This window comes from Protopterus annectens, chromosome 9.part0, assembly GCF_019279795.1.
Source record: "Protopterus annectens isolate FY-2018-M chromosome 9.part0, PAN1.0, whole genome shotgun sequence".
Classification (NCBI taxonomy): domain Eukaryota; kingdom Metazoa; phylum Chordata; order Ceratodontiformes; family Protopteridae; genus Protopterus; species Protopterus annectens.
In genome coordinates this window covers 1,946,729,145-1,946,746,150 of record NC_056743.1, presented here as the reverse complement: position 1 = coordinate 1,946,746,150, position 17,006 = coordinate 1,946,729,145, and the positions used below count along the sequence as shown (strand labels likewise).

The 17,006-nt window shown below is 42.8% G+C and overlaps 1 protein-coding gene across 1 annotated transcript in view; it reads left to right on the top strand.

Moving 5' to 3' along the window:
* TNPO2 (transportin 2) overlaps positions 1-17,006 on the top strand; it is a gene marked incomplete in the record, with an annotated part of 2,382,582 nt that overhangs the window by 370,525 nt on the left and 1,995,051 nt on the right. The window contains 1 exon segment of the mRNA XM_044084755.1: positions 1,838-1,956. Within this exon segment, the coding sequence (XP_043940690.1) occupies positions 1,838-1,956 (119 nt within the window).

Here is a 17,006-nt window from a genome sequence, read left to right as displayed (position 1 = left end):
TTGGGTAAACCGGTTTCCAAAATGACTCTTCTTGGCTTAGAAGCATCAACACTTTTATCTGCCATCAGAACAAAGTGCCCTTACATTCCAGAATAAAGGCTCACTTTACTAGACCGATGGCTACTTCACTGGCTTTTCATTCCAGAGCCTCTATGGATGATGTCTGCGCAGCAGTCACTTGGGCAAGACCCTCATTCCTTTATCACTCATTACACAATGGATTTGGCCTCCAGGGGTCAAGCATCCTTTGGTTCTGTGGTGCTCCGGAATGTCCTTCCTTAGGGCCACCCAGGACTCAAGTAGGTTGCGAGTCTGTCCTAACAGTAAGGAATGAATAAAGATTTGCAACATCAGATATTTTATGTCTTACTATAACATTCCATTTGTTAGATCTTTTATTCATTCATTACTTCCTGCCCTCCTTCCCCCTGCCTGGGCTCCTGGTGGACTACAGGATTTCCTTATGAATTTAATTTGATCAGACAAAGCTTCCCACTATCACTTACTCCTACTATAATGGCAGACAAACTATCTGAAGACTGAGAGGGGCTGAGAGATTTTGGCTACCGCGAGCTTGGTAACGGCTATGTCTGTTTAAAGGACTGAACCGAAGTCCTAACAGTAACGAATGAATAAAGATCTACAAAACAGATGGAACATTATGGTAAGACAACTTATTTTTCTTGGGACCTTAATCTGATACAAGCAGTCATTCATCCCCCCCACCCCCTCTGTTTGATCCAGCCAGGGATTGTGATTCAAAGTTTGTCTTGGGAAAAACTATTTTCTTGGTAGCAATTACCTCTACTAGAAGAATTTTGGAGTTTCAAGCACTATCATCTCTAAACCACCATACCTGGTTTTCCATAGTTTCACTTTGTACCAATCCATCCTTTCTGCCAAAGGCAGTTTGAGACCAGCCTTAACCAGTACATCTATCTTCAACATTCTTTCCCAAGTAGTCCATGGGTGAATATTCTTTGCATGTATTGGACATTCAGACTAGATCCTATCTTTACAGGACAAACTATTTTAGAAAACCTCATAAATTTCCCTTTCGCATTCCAAGTTAAGGAAACAGGTGAACACTGTGATGTTGGCTAAATTGGCTCTCTGTATTTCCTTCGTTTAAAAAAAAAAAAAAAAAAAGTGGGTGTCACTTGGTTTGAAGGCTCATTCTGCTAGAGCTGTAGCAACTTCATCTGTTCAGTCCAGGACATCCATGGATAACATTTGTGCAGCAGCAATTTGGGCATATCTCCATATCTTTTACTCCTTACAAATTGGATTTGGGCATCAGTGGTGCTTGAATATTCTTGAGTCCACCCAGGATTTAAGTAGCTGGGGGCTCTGAGAATTTAAATTGACAGATTAAGTTGTCGGCGTAAAGTTCCGTCTGTGTTGTCCATTTTCATTTTTCAGCTCCTTGCCCTCCATCCCTTTACCTGATTTTTTGTTTGTGGAAGAATGTGCTTTTGCACATATTACCATTTTTGGTTCATTTCTTGTTCCAGATGTGGTGTACCTAGAACATTTCTCATCAGGAAACTTGATATGAGGTAATGTGTTTAAGTGCATTGTAAGGATTGAGCAGGAGATTTTTTGGTTTCCATGACCTGTCGAAGCAGCGATCTGTTCTGAGGGACCGGAACTGAACCCACATGCTGACGAAAAATGAAAATGGACGCACAGATGGAATGTCATGGTAAGGCAAGTTTTATTCACATTTGCAAATGCAGATCAACGTACATAAGGGGAGTGAGTTTCTAAAGCTTAGCATTTATGGTGAATCTTTTTTCCTGGTTAGTGATTCTCCCTTCCACTTTTGTTCTTGCAGTACATGCTACAGAGGACTCAGGATAGTGATGAGAATGTTGCCCTTGAAGCTTGCGAATTCTGGTTGACCTTGGCTGAACAACCTATCTGTAAGGAAGTCTTGACAGCACATTTACTCCAGTAAGTAAAGATAATTCAGATGTTTACTGCAGTACCTCAAATATTTAGTTTCTAGGCCGTACTTTGTTTCAAGTTTGTAGAAATTGAAAAAATGTTAGTTTCTTAATTTCATGACTTTTTATGCATTGCTTTAAAATTTGACTTTTCTGGAAGAGTGGTTTCCTTTGGGGAAAGTAGAGAATGACTCTGGCTGTTGGCCTTGTTTGCGTGACCATTGTAAGGTGAAGATGCACTATTTTCCTCCCTTGATTGGGTGTAATAAAGTTGAGATGTTATGAAGTGTTTTTAACTTGTCAAGTTATCACTTAAGGCAGAAGGAGCTTTAACATGTCCAGTTAAAAACCATACATATTGCCTATGTTTTATACAGCTATCTAACAAAACATGTCTCTTGGCTTATCCTGGTTAGGAGTCGCCACAGTGGATCACTGGTCTGCTCATGATTGGTAGTGGAGTTTTATAGTGTAGTGTGTCCAAACCAACACCCAACCTTCACAGAAGGCACACCTCCCCCCTACGTGTATGTCTTTGAAGTTCAACTGACCATGGGGAGGACTTGCAGACTCCGCACAGAAGACATTTCAGCCAATAATCGAATCTAAAACTCTTGCTGTGAGATGACAATGCTAACAGCTGCACCACTGCAGCCTACTTCAATCCAGCATAAATTGCTCAATTCCTGCCCTAAACGTCCATCCTACAAAGTATTTAGCATTATTCCTAAACTTTCTATTCTCTCTAATTTGCTCCTACCCCTTTCTAAAGATTTCACTTCTGTTTCTTTTCTCTGTAAAGTATTCACTACTTCAAATACAGTAACTTCCATTTTCTAGCGATTTGCTTTTTGGCAATCACTAGAATTAAACTTTTAAGGTCATACTGTCTAGGGAAATCGTATCCTGTCCCATCTCAAATTTTTTGTTGCATCCATTTGCTCACCCAATATTTCTGACAGTACTCTGTAGGGAATTTAGTCGGCCAACTCATTGCACACAAACATTCTCTTCACACTTTCAACGTTTGCCTGGGGTCTGGGCTATAAATACCTGTGCAAACACTTACAAGCAGAAGTTCTAAATCTTCTAGACTTCATGTTTGGGAGCCATGCATATGTCCTCCCATTGTTAGAATTGCTTATCCAATCCGTCTTTTGAATCTTTTCTAACCACCTCGGATTCCTTTAGTTATTGTGCAGTAGTTATATGCTGTACAAATTATCCTTAACAGCAGCTTCTGTTCTACATTCAACTAAAAACTGTGCCAGCAGTTCTCACTTAGGATTCCCTGTTTATTCTATGTTTATACTCTGATGTCACTAAGAAAAGCAGTCTCTAGCCTGCAGTCCCAAATGTCTGTGTCCTGTTTCCATTCTATTAATTTGCCTTTAGTTATTTGTTCCCAGTGCCTTTAGTTTCTTTGCCAGTGTTCTTCAGCCCCTTCTTGCCTATTCTTTGTATTCTCTAACTGCAGTCATCTCTTGGCAATCTATTTTCTCTGTTCTCGTGTTTAGTTGTTGTTGGTATACTTTCTCCTACTTGAGTATAATTTGTAGGCTGTTAATCCCCTTGAGGAACTGAGTCCAAAATCTGTCCTTTATTTCTTGAATTACCTTGTGCTGCGTCATGTTCTACATTGAATTGTAGCTTCCTGCTAGGGTTTAAGAGCCTTAAACTGAGTAGCTCTAAAATATCCCTTCAAATTTGGTAATGCTAACCGACCTTGTTTTATTGGGGATCAACTTGTACTCTTGCTTTCTTCCCATCTCAGTTAAAAATCAAACTCGTTACTGTTTTATAACGTCTATGGCTGATGAACGTAAGCATTGTCTGTGTATAAAACTAACTTGAGTACACTTGGACTGCTATCTTGCTCTCCATATCCATAGGCAAGAGTTTCCAGTTTGTGTTGATCTATTCCTACATCCTTGGCTGTCATAACAGAATCCTTAATCTCTGGTAAATAGGTCATTTTTATCATGTCCCCATAAATGTGGGTATTGCTGAACCAATTAATGCATAGTTATGTAGTTTATAGTTATAGCCTTTGTTTTAAGTTTACATCCTGAAAAAAACTAACGGTCCATGAATGATTAACACTGTCCTTTTTACTGGTTCCATTAGGTACAAAATTTGTGCAAATAACTCCATCTTTTAAACACTCTACCAATTTTTATAGTCTTGAATTTGAGTCTTATTTTATTTGCCAGTACTACATATAACTCAAAGGGGGAAAGAGGACACCCCTGCCTGCTTCCTTCGTTCAGTTGCAACTTCTCAGGGGAACTCTACCACTTTGACTTTTGCCTGCCATCACTCATCCATAGTTATCCTAATAATGTTGAATCAGGAAATACAAATGCTTCCATTGCTGTACTCCTGAAATCCCACCTTAATCTGAATGCTTTCTCTACATCAAGACCCACAAACAGTGGTATTTTCAACATTCTGCTTCGCTCTGTTCTCATTCTTATGTTAATATTGAATGTTTGAATTCCATATGACCAGGATGCGACAAGATACCAGAATGAAAATATAAAATACAAAATTTAATGAAGCACTTTTCATCCCACTCACTGGTGGGACCTCATCAGACATAAAAAATACAATACATAACACTCCAGTTTGAATACTTCTAATTGCAATCATGTGACCACCAATCAATTAGAAAACATTTAGTTTAAAAAAAAATGGATGTGTTAAATGTATACAATATTTCCATCACAGCTTATAGTGGTGTGGACTTCCATATACTTTATTACTTTTACTCTTAAATTACCAATCCTAAAACATTTTATACATTCTAACATAAATAAAATAAATAAAACTAATAGAAACTAATTACTGATAAGTAATCAGTTAGCACATATGTTGTATTCAGCTTCAATGAAAGCATACAGATGTCCTTCATGGATGCATCTGCAGTCATAACAACTGGGTTGTCCTGTCGTCAGGCAGCCCTTCGGTCGGCGGGATTCCAAAGTCCGGGTCCGGCTTCGGCTGATGTCGCACTTCACCCGACGTCATCTCTGCTGGTCTTCGGGTATAAAGGCATCAGCCGACGCCATTTTCTTCAGTCTTTCTTGCCGCGTGGCGCCCGAAGCAGAAGCTGTTCGCAAGTGCCGGTCGGTCAGATCCAGAGATTACTACTACCGAATACTCCTTCGAAGACTTCTAAAAGCTAAGTACCCCGTTGGGGACTCTTTCTTGCCTCAGCCGATGTCAGAAAAAGTCAACAACTGTTTAACTTGTGGGAAACAAATATCTCAAAGATTTCCACTCTTACTGTTTGCCTTGTTTAGGCCCAGACCACGACGTAGCAGCCTGTTCGGCCTGTGCTTCTTTCAACCGACGAACGCTTAGACGTCGGTCGGAGTTTGCTGAACAGTTTTTCGGCTCTGAATTTGCGTACATTATGCCGTCGGATCCTCCGACTACCCAAATTATTAAACGCAAAGAAAAAGACCGACACTCGCGGTCCGCGGTTTCGGCCGAAACCATGGTTAAGCAAACCGAGTGTCTCTGTTTCGGCCGAAACCGAGAAAACTGATCAGAGTACAGCCGAATCAATGACTACTACTGAGGTTCCGGTTACCTTACTTGAATCGGCCTCAGAAATTTTACCTACTACAGTGGTTACTAGTGACTTATCAGACACCATCCCTTTGGATGTCTCTACCCCAGCACGTGGTGCTGCTAGGCCTCCTGCAGCCATGTCTATTAAGGCCTTCGCCAGGGCTAAAGCAGCCAAATCTACTAAGTCAGTGCCTGTTAAACCCCCCTCAACCAGGCCCACTTCTAGTTCACAAATGCTTACTCTGGCAGAAGATTTAATATCCTTAATTAGGGGATCTCAACCTCACCCAGACAGGGCCTCTCAGCCCCAGAAAGAGACCTAGAGCAGAGCCCCTCGAGCCTGTGTCCTCTGATGATTCTGCGGAAGACTCAGATATTACAGACCAGCCAGAGGCTCCTTTCTCCAATTTTGAGGACTCAGATGCTGAAGAATCCATTCCAGCTGCTTCCCCACCAGAAGAATTCTCCTTTGGGGAAACCTTACATGCCATGAGAGAACATTTCCAATGGCAGGAACAGGATTTTTCAGACTCCAGAAAAAGACTTAGGACTTTTCTGCACCTACCACAACACAGGCCCTTAGCTATACCTCCTGTCCTCTCTGTTGTGGACGATGCATTTAATGATGTTTGCACTGCACCAGATTCTTTACCTCCAGCACCTGCCAAACCAGATAGATTTTACAGGGTGCCAGACACTCATCACCTATACAAGGCCCCTCTTGCAGACCCCGAAACTATATCCCAGGGCCCTAAGGCAGTAGCCTCAACCACAGCAAAAAACCCTATTCCTTCTGAAAGGGAAGCCAGGTCTTTAGACAGATGGGGCAAAAAGGTTTACACCTCTGCTACTCTCTCAGCTAGAGCTTTAAACTGTCAGTTTCACATGATACAATACCAAGAGTTTATGCTTGATCAGTTAACTAAAAAGCTATCCTCTGATGACTCTATAGATAAGAAAAATCTATTAGAAATGGTAAATAACATACAACAGGTTAGTAACCATTCCTTAAAATGTGGCTATGATGCACTGGAGGCTTCATTTAGATCAGCCATGACTGGCACAGTGATAAGAAGACATGCATGGCTGAAGGAACAAGTTTTACCGGATCATGTTAAAGCTAAGTTATTAGATGCTCCTATGGATAAGAACAGTTTGTTTGGTACACCTGCCCAGCAGGTAATGAAGAAAATGGAAGAAAAGGCAAAATCCTGTACAAACGGTTAAAGATTTCTTGCAGGTTCAGCCCCCAAGGTTTAGCAGGAACTGGCCTGCCAAAAATTGGTCCTTTCCTGACTCCACAAGATCCCAAAGGGGCAGGAATAGAAGTTCCAGAGGCAGAAATCAATCCAGAGGGGGTGCCTACAGAGGACGACAGTGGCAAGGTAATAATAGAGCCACAGGCACAGCCACTACCACTACAACAGGGCAATCACAGTGACTTGATTCTAACTCCGCCTACCAGGGAACAAATAGCAGCACCCTTAGGCGGAAAATTAACCTTATTTTCAAAGAACTGGCACTATATCACAAAAGACAAGTGGATTTTGCAAACCATAGACCAAGGTTACCGTTTCCACTTCCACACTATACCAGTCAAAAGAGGAATGCCAAACCTACCTCCAAATCAAAAAAAACAGAAGCTCTACAGCAGATAATGCAATTAACAAAGATGAGAGCTGTGGAAAGAGTACCAATAACAGAACAAGGCAAAGGATTCTACTCCAGACTATTCCTAGTTCCAAGAAAGGAAAAAAGTTGGAGACCTATTCTCGATCTGTCCACCTTAAACACATACATCATTGTCCCAAAATTCAAGATGCTGACCCTACAGCAACTTCTTCCCATGCTGGGCAAGGAGTGTTGGCTGGTAACTCTAGATCTCAAGGAGGCATACCTGCACGTCCCCATTCGACCAATTTGCAGAAGATACCTCAGATTTCTTGCAGGATCAGAGCACTATCAATTCTCAGCATTGCCCTTTGGCTTATCTACTGCGCCCAGAGTATTCACAAAATGCCTGGCATCAGTAATCGCCCACTGCAGACTACAGGGAATCCAAATTTATCCATACCTGGACGACTGCCTGCTACAAGGGGACAACAAAAGCAAGCTGACAACAGATTTACAAAGGGTCATTTACTTGCTACAAGCACTGGGATACACAGTCAATTTGCAAAAATCAAGGCTGATTCCATCCCAAACAAGGACTTGGGCGCGGAATTGGACACAGTAAAACAAATGGCATTCCTAACTGCAGAAAAACAAAAAGATCTCCCTCTTTACTTCTTGGCACTAACAAACCACAGCAAGCTAACAGCAAGAAAAGTTCTGCAGGCCTTGGGCTTCATGGCATCATGCATAATCTTGGTTCCACATGCCAGACTGCATATGAGAAAACTACAGTGGTACCTAAAGAATTTATGGTCCCAACACAGGCACAGCCTAGAAACAGAAATTCCATGCCTAAAACAGGAGTTCCTATGGTGGGCTCAAGCATGCCAGTCAAACCCAGGCTTACCCTTTCACAAATATCAAGCAAGCCAAACCATCACAACAGACGCCTCAGACCTAGGATGGGGGGCTCACATGCTGGACAAACGCGTGCAAGGATTGTGGACGCAGGACCAACTTCACCTGCACATCAACCTAAAAGAAATGCTGGCAGTAAAACTGGCAATCCAAAAATTCAGACCATTCCTCAAAGAAGGCCATTTGATGATAAGGACAGACAACACCACAGTCATGTGGTACATCAACAAACAGGGAGGCACTCATTCATACCCCCTATGCAGAATGACTTTGGACCTTTGGAACCTGGCACTCAGCTACAACATCCAGTTACAGGCAATGTTTGTACCGGAAAGGAGAACACTCTAGCAGACATGTTAAGCAGAACCACCTCGGATGCTCACGAATGGATGCTACACCGGGACATCTTCAAGACCATCGCAAAGAAATGGGGAATGCCACCGATAGATCTATTCGCTTCCCCTCTCAACCACCAGCTCAAAAAATTCTGCACAAGGACATTCCATCCACTTGCATCGAAAGTGGATTCGCTCTCCTTCAGCTGGAAAGGCCTGACAGCATATGCATTCCCACCTCTTCCCTTGATACACAAGGTATTACTAAAAATCAAGGAGGAACGTCCAAGGATAATCCTGATAGCTCCGAACTGGCCAAGACAACACTGGTACCCATTGCTGAGGAGCATGTCTCTGGACAAAATGTGGTCAATACCCCTGATGCCTTTGATGTTAACTCGGAACAACTACAGCATCATGCATCCAAACCTAAAAACGTTGCAGCTGACTGCATGGCACATCACATAGCAGCAACTATTCCAGATCTCTCTCCCAAAGGGTTGAAGACATTATCCTTGAAGCCCGCAGACCTTCAACAAGAAGGAACTATGCAGGGAAATGGAAAAGGTTTGTCATTTGGAGTGCTGAAAGAGGGAAGGATGTGTCGAATATAGATATGGCTAACATTCTGGAGTACTTGGCAGAGCTTCTACATTCAGGCCTGTCCTATTCCTCCATCAAGATACATGCATCAGCTATTTCAGCAGAATACAGCTTTGATCCACCTGTCTTCTCACATCCTCTACTCAGGCAGTTCCTCAGAGGGATCAAGAATGTAAAACCTCCTAGGAAACCACCACTGCCAGCTTGGGATTTGAACTTTGTGCTAGAAAAGTTGACACTCGCACCTTTTGAACCAGCAGCAACAGCAGACCTACAGCATCTTTCATGGAAAACTGCTTTCCTACTGGCAGTAACCTCAGCAAGGAGGGTTTCTGAACTTCAGGCCCTAATGGCAGTGCAACCCTTCCTAATCTTCCACCAAGACAGTGTCCATGAGGACTAATCCTACATTTATGCCTAAGGTGGTATCCAGAGTGTCCCTAAACCAGGCAATCCACCTACCTACCTTCTTCCCCAACCCACAAAACAGAGGGGAAAGAATGCTGCATACCTTGGATGTACACACAGCTATGCTACTACCTGGACAGAACAAAAAGTAACAGAAAAACTGACCAGCTTTTTGTAGCCTATGCAACAGGAAGGGAAGGAAAAGCAATTTCCAAACAGACAATCTCCAAATGGATAGGAAATTGCATACGATTCTGTTACTCCTTCCATGGAAAACCAATTCCACAGAACATACGACCTCATTCTACAAGAGCAACAGCCACTACCACAGCCTTCTTACGAGGAGTGGCAACCAAGGACATTATTGAGGCGGCTACTTGGACCTCCGTGCATACATTTGCCAAGCATTATAATTTACCTCTGTATTCCAGATCCCGAGCAGGGTTTGCCACTGCTGTACTGCAAGGGATACTAATCACACCATAATCTATTCTTCCTCCTCCCCTAGTTGGCTATGGTATTCTACCCAGTTGTTATGACTGCAGATGCATCCATGAAGGACATAGTACAGTTTTGTACCTACCATAAATGTAGATGTCCGAACTGGATAGCATCTGCAGTCAGGATTACCCTCCCTCCTTCCTCTCTGTGGTACTCCTAGGGTATTTACCCTCCTAATAGCTAGCTGGTGGGGGGGACTCTCTTATGGTGTATTTCTTTGTATATATGTACATACATACTTATTTTTTGTGTTTGCCTTCTATCCTTTGGGAAACATTGGCATTTTTACCCAAAATTTAGCCTTCCAAGAGGGCAACTGGCATCTGGGGCAAGAAACACTGAAGAAAATGGCGTCTGCTGATGCCTTTATACCCGAAGACCAGCAGAGATGACGTCGGGTGAAGTGCGACATCAGCCGAAGCCGGACCCGGACTTTGGAATCCGGCCGACCGAAGGGCTGCCTGACGACAGGACAACCCAGTTGTTATGACTGCAGATGCTATCCAGTTCGGACATCTACATTTATGGTAGGTACAAAACTGTACTTTATATCAATTCTTACTGATAATACTCCTACAGGATAACATCCTTAGATACTGAAATATTTTAAACACTCTCTGACCTTAACATTGTAACTTTATTGAACTTTATTGTGTGTCTTTTATTACATTTTTAACTGGCCATTCATGGTCATTTACTTAAACTTTTTAACTTCAAGAGGCAGGACAAGGAATACACCTCATTTAAACCTGGAAAAAAGCAAGCACTAGTACGCAGTTACCAGCTCAATTCCAGCTGCTCCAATCTAAGCGAATCTGGGCCTACCCATCCATCTTGGAGTATTGCATCAATCACACTAAACTTGAAGTTGTGGTCAGGATTGGCAATAATATGTCAAGCTAAGGCATTGTCTGTGTTCTTGTTCCTTATGTGGTAAAGATGTTCATAAACACGTTCTTAGTCTACGGTCTGTTTTCCCTATATATAAAACTTGGCACTGTGCTCTGTAGACTATCAATTTAGACTGACAAATTTGTTCTCTTTTATAAGTAACATTTCTGATAGTAAAATCTCTCCCGGTCTCCATGTGTTGCCAAATTTGGCACATGAAAACATGAAACATTTGTTCATCCCACACCTAGAACTCAGAACTGTTTTTTTTTTTTTTTTTTTTTTTGGTCTCTAAAATATTCTTTAAATTCCTGCCTCTCCTGTATGTAATATGTGGGCAGTTATTGACGCTCCTCGCAAAGTCAGGGTTTCTACTCATCACCTCCCAGTTCTTTGTTAATATAAGAATTCCACTGGTGTCACTACTGAAAGGAGTAATTAGGGACACTAATTTTTTGCTTCACTATTAAGTACGGTGCTGTTCAGTTCTCACCCTATTGGTACTGAGAATCAGTCAGCTTTTCTTTTAGCAGTCAGTTCAGCTAGAAGGATTTCAGAACTACAGGCTTTCCTGACAGTGGAGCCTTTCATTATCTTTTACCCGGACAGGGTGGCCCTCTGGTCCAACCCATTTTATGCCTAAGGTGGTATCCAGTGTGGCTCTTAACCAGACCATTCACCTGCCAACTCTTTTCCCAAATCCGCAGAACAAGAGGGAGCAAATTCTGCATTCATAGATGTACACAGACAGGATTCTACTTAAATAGGACAAAATATCTCCATCTGAGCAACAACTGGTGGCATTTGCTGCAGGACAAGAGGGGAAGGCTGTATCAAAGACTATTTCAAAATGGATAAGAAATTGTATTCATTTCTGCTAAATGCACCATGGTAAACCTGTGCCCAAGAGGATCAGATCCCATTCCACCAGGGCTGCTATTTCTGCAGCCTTGCTCAGAGGGGTTCCTACCAGAGGCATTCTAGAAGCTGCTACTTGGACCTCAGTCCATACATTCACAAACCATTACCATTTACCCCTCTCTCCTAAATCCAGGGCAGGCTTTGCCACTGCAGTCCTGCAGGCCTTATAGATGCTCCTAATGCTGTTTAATTCCATCTTCCCATCCATAGCTTTGAGATTCTACCCAAATGTAATGACTGCAACAGTGAAACAAGAAGAACATAGTACAGTTGTGTACACTTACCATTGATGTAGATGTTAGTGTATTCACTGTTGCAGTCTGGGTTACCCACCCGCCAGCCCCCTCTCTTCTCTTTCATACCTCTTTCTTTCACTATGCTCAAAAGCCTTTGTGGTGTATGCGCTTTAGCTGAAGGTAAGTTTTTTTGTGTTCTAAAATACATGTATGTGTGTGTATATTTATATATGTGTATTTATATATGTGTGTGTATTTATATGTGTGTGTATATTTATATATATGTGTGTGTATATTTATATATGTGTGTGTATATGTGTATATGTATACATGTGTGTATATGTATACATGTGTGTATATGTATACGTGTGTATATGTATACGTGTGTATATGTATACGTGTGTGTGTGTGTATATGTATGTGTGTGTATATGTATACGTGTGTGTGTGGACGTGTGTGTGTGTGTGTATACGTGTGTGTGTGTGTGTATATGCGTGTGTGTGTATACGTGTGTGTAATGCGTGTGTGTGTATGCGTGTGTGTGTATGCGTGTGTGTGTGTGCGTGTGTGTGTGTGCGTGTGTGTGTATACGTGTGTGTATGTGTGTGTGTATACGTGTGTGTATGTGTGTGTGTATACGTGTGTGTATACGTGTGTGTATGTGTGTGTGTACATCTGTGGACGTGTGTGTGTGTATACGTGTGTGTGTGTGTGTTTGTGTGTGTATGTGTGTGTATACGTGTGTATGTGTGTGTATACGTGTGTATGTGTGTGTATACGTGTGTGTGTATACGTGTGTGTGTGTATACGTGTGTGTGTGTGTGTATACGTGTGTGTGTGTGTGTGTGTATACGTGTGTGTGTATACGTGTGTGTGTATACGTGTGTGTGTGTATACGTGTGTGTGTGTGTATACGTGTGTGTGTGTGTGTGTGTGTATACGTGTGTGTGTGTGTGTGTATACGTGTGTGTGTGTGTGTGTGTGTGTATACGTGTGTGTGTGTGTGTGTGTGTGTGTATACGTGTGTGTGTGTATACGTGTGTGTGTGTATACGTGTGTGTGTGTATACGTGTGTGTGTGTATACGTGTGTGTGTGTATACGTGTGTGTGTGTGTACGTGTGTGTGTGTGTGTACGTGTGTGTGTGTGTGTACGTGTGTGTGTGTGTGTGTGTGTGTATACGTGTGTGTGTATATGTGTGTGTACCCGATTGCCGCGTGGTTTTGGCGTCTTTTCGGACATGGCTGTTGGTGAAGCACCCACCAAGAGGAGAAAACGCTGAGAAGGAAGGAGCCACTTTTGAGATTTTAGGTATTTTGCTTCAGATTATTTGTTAAGTTTTCTGCATTGCCGCTTACTTTTGAGCATTTTCTGGCTTGTTAAACTTGATTTCTGTGTTGGTAACTGTATTTAGAACACAACCTAGAGCTGATTACTGAATTTCCTGTGTGCACTTATTTTTAAAATCGTTTTTTTTCTTAACTTGCATTTTATCTGTCTCTGGCCTAGCACTCAAGTGTGGGGTCATTTACTGCACTGTTCTAACTTGATACTTGTGAACCTCTGCTTTCCTTAAAAAAAAACAAAAAAAAAAAACAAAAAAAAAATCTTGCTTTTTTCCCCACTTTACTGAGATTTAAAAAAGTTCAGTTACAGATTTGCTGTTCTGAACTGTTTGTAAGTTTCTTGGAGGCCATTGTTTGCTTGGGCTAAAGGGAAGTCTCTGTTCATCAGTGGCAGTGATAAACATTGAGCACCCTGCCAGCCCCTGTGGGAGTGGTTACTGCCTTGAAACTGTAGTATTATTGGCCATTTTGGGTCAATTCCAAACTCCTCGATCTCCCTCTCTTAAAACCCTCTTTTGTGCGGTTTTGCACGGTTTTGCGCATAGCGCAACATCGGGCAGCACCGCCTAATTGGGTTTAAACTATTCCTGGCTCCACAGTCTGCTCTTCACTTTTTCCCTTAGAACTGCTCTAGCTCTCAAATTAAACAAAATATTCTCATTCTAAGGCACCTCACTGGTCCAAATAAGTAATCGTACAAGTTAGCACTAATAAACCATAAGCACTACTTTTTTATACTCCCTACGATTACCTTGTCCCCTATTGGTCTGTTTTAATTCAGTTCCCTATATTCCTCTAGCATGTCCAAAGGTCAGTCAATGGTTTCCTCTCCAGTCCAGCTGGTGAATCTGGGAATTTTGAGGCAATGTTACAACTGTCTCATGTACACGGACAACCCTCTCCTCCTCCAAACAGGTTCAGATATATGTGAGAGATGCAACCATATAGCCAAACTGGAGGCTGAGCTCTCTCATCTCAAAACTGGTGTAACCAGTCAGGAGGAGAAGGTAACCTCACACAGCACAATTCCAGTATCACAGTCCCACCACAACAGCGAACCAAACAAACAAAAACATACTGTGAGGCTCTAAAAATCTACCTAAGCAGCAGAGACCTCCATAGCAGACATCCAAGCAAACGCTACCCCAAAACAAAACACGTACAACACATAGCACACAGTCAGTGTGCCAAGCAGTCACAGCCCTTAAGGCTGAATAACACACCTGATACTTTTGTAATAGGTGACTGTCAGACACAGACGTCCCGCTCACCAGGCTGAATAGAGAAGGTCACAGTGAGCTGCCTGTCGGGCGCTAGTATCCGCCACATAACGCAAGCACTCAGGTCACTCCAAAGCAAATACAAATATAACTCAGTCATTGTACATGCTGTCGTGAATGACCTGAGACGTACCTCCCTCGACTACATGAAGAGACATGGAGGAGCTCTCTGATCATGTAGCCCAGGCCGGTATGACCCTGACCTTGAGCAGCATCTTACCCTCACCTAGAATGATGCCACAGTATAAAGACAAAATGATCGATTTTAACAATTGGCTAAAATTTTGGTGTCATTCAAAGGGGATCCAGTGTCTGTCAGCCTGAGATGACATGCTCGACAAGCCACGTTGTGCTAGGGATGGCTTGCACCTGTCACCCTGGGCTTTGGATATTGGCAAAGGCTCTTGCCACCCCATAGTGCCTTTTTAGGCAACGGTCAAAACTCAAACCCACCTCCATAGACAGCACAAGGAACAAGAAACTAAGGGTAATGTTGCTAAACGCCAGAAGTCTTAACCTGAAGATGCACGCACTCGAAGCTCTCAGTATGGAGAACATCGATATCTGTGCAGTGACAGAAACCTGGTTCAAGGCTCCAGAGAGCACCCCAGCACTACCAGGTTATACCTCATATCATGCTTTTCGGCCCCAAAACCCGGACCGAACCACAAAAGGAGGAGGAGTTTCCATATTTATCAAGGATAATACACACCTCCAGGTTAGTGGCATTGCACGAAGTATCAGAGACCATCCATGTGCAACTGACAGTGGGCAAGACTGCTTTTCAGTTTATAGCATCCTACAGACCACCCTCTCAAAGTCAGGAATCTCTCTGTTTTCCTGAAAACATTGGAGAACATGAAGATCTCTCCGAACACCATTATATTGGGCGACTTCAACTACCCAAACATAGACTGGGAGCATTACTCAAGCCCCAGCACCTTAGCCCAAAGGTTCCTGGAATTTATAAACTCAAATGCTATGGAACAACTAGTCACCACTCCCACAAGAGGGGATAACATACTAGACCTGATCATTACCAACATGGGGGCTCTATGCTCCATACCAGAAGTATATCCCTCATTGGTAAGATCAGACCATAAATTAAATTCACTGGATATCCACATCCCGACCCCACCCCCAGCCCAGAAAACCACAGTGAAAAACTTCTCAAAAGCGAACTTCACACTTCTCAAAACCGAAGTGGAATCCTTCAAGGCCCCAGGGCCAGTGGAAACTACGGCCCAAACTGCAGAATCCTATATAAACGCATTCTACGGACATCTCCAGGAATGCATGGATCATGCTATCCCAAACAAAATCAAGACCCAATCATCCAAAGGCAGGTGTCCAGTCTGGTGGACCCCAGTCATAAATAAACTGTACAACAGGAGGAGGAAGCTACTACATGATGGAGCAAAATCCCTAATAGGGAAGGCATCTCTGATCAGTACTAGCAAAAAAATTACGATCCCTCATAAAATCCTCCAAGGCCAGCTTTGAGAGAGAAATTGTCAATCCTAAGGCTTTTTTCAGTTATGTTAGGAACCTGGGATCCAACTCCCAGACTTGTTCTGAGTTGATTGTAAACGACAAAAAATACACACTGAACCCACAGACATCTATATCCTGGCAGACAGGTTCATTGCAAACTTCTCCCCAAAGAGCAAGTATCTATCCCGGCAGAGTGCAGCCTCCCAAACATCTCTGATGCTCAGGTGAAGGCCGCCCTCTCCAAAGTAAAAAAAAAAAAAAAAAAAAAAAAAAAAGATGGCGTCCTACATGAACTCCAAGAAGAACTAATCCTTCAAGTAAAACTGCTGTACAATCTCAGCCTCACTACAGGATATGTGCCCAAAAAATGGCGTACAGCAACAGTGGTCCCACTCCACAAAGGTGGCGCCTCTACGGACCTTGGAAACTATTGCCCCATAAGCCTGACTAGCCTAGTCTGCAAAGCTATGGAGAGGATCATCATGGAACCCGTAAACAAAGACATTGGGGACCTACAGACACTAGATCCTACCCAATTTGGCTTCGTCAAGGGCAGATCCTGCCTTTTGAACCTGGTCGACTTCTTCGAAACAGTCACCAAGGCCATAGATGAAGGGAAGGTAGTCCACACAGCCTATTTGGACCTCGCAAAGGCATTTGACACAATAACCCACTCTGGCATCATAGATGAGCTATCCAGCCTAAATATAAACCCCTATGTCACAATATGGGTCGCAAACTGGCTCAAAGACAGAACCCACAGAGTCAGAGTTGCTGGAGCCATGTCAGACTCGAAACCAGTCCCAAGTGGCGTCCCACAAGGTTCTGTCCTGGGACCTCTCTTGTTCAGTATTTGCTTTTCTGAGGTACAGGCCAACATGGGAGGACTATGGCTCACCAAGTTATGAATGACTGCAAACTGGGCGCTTCCC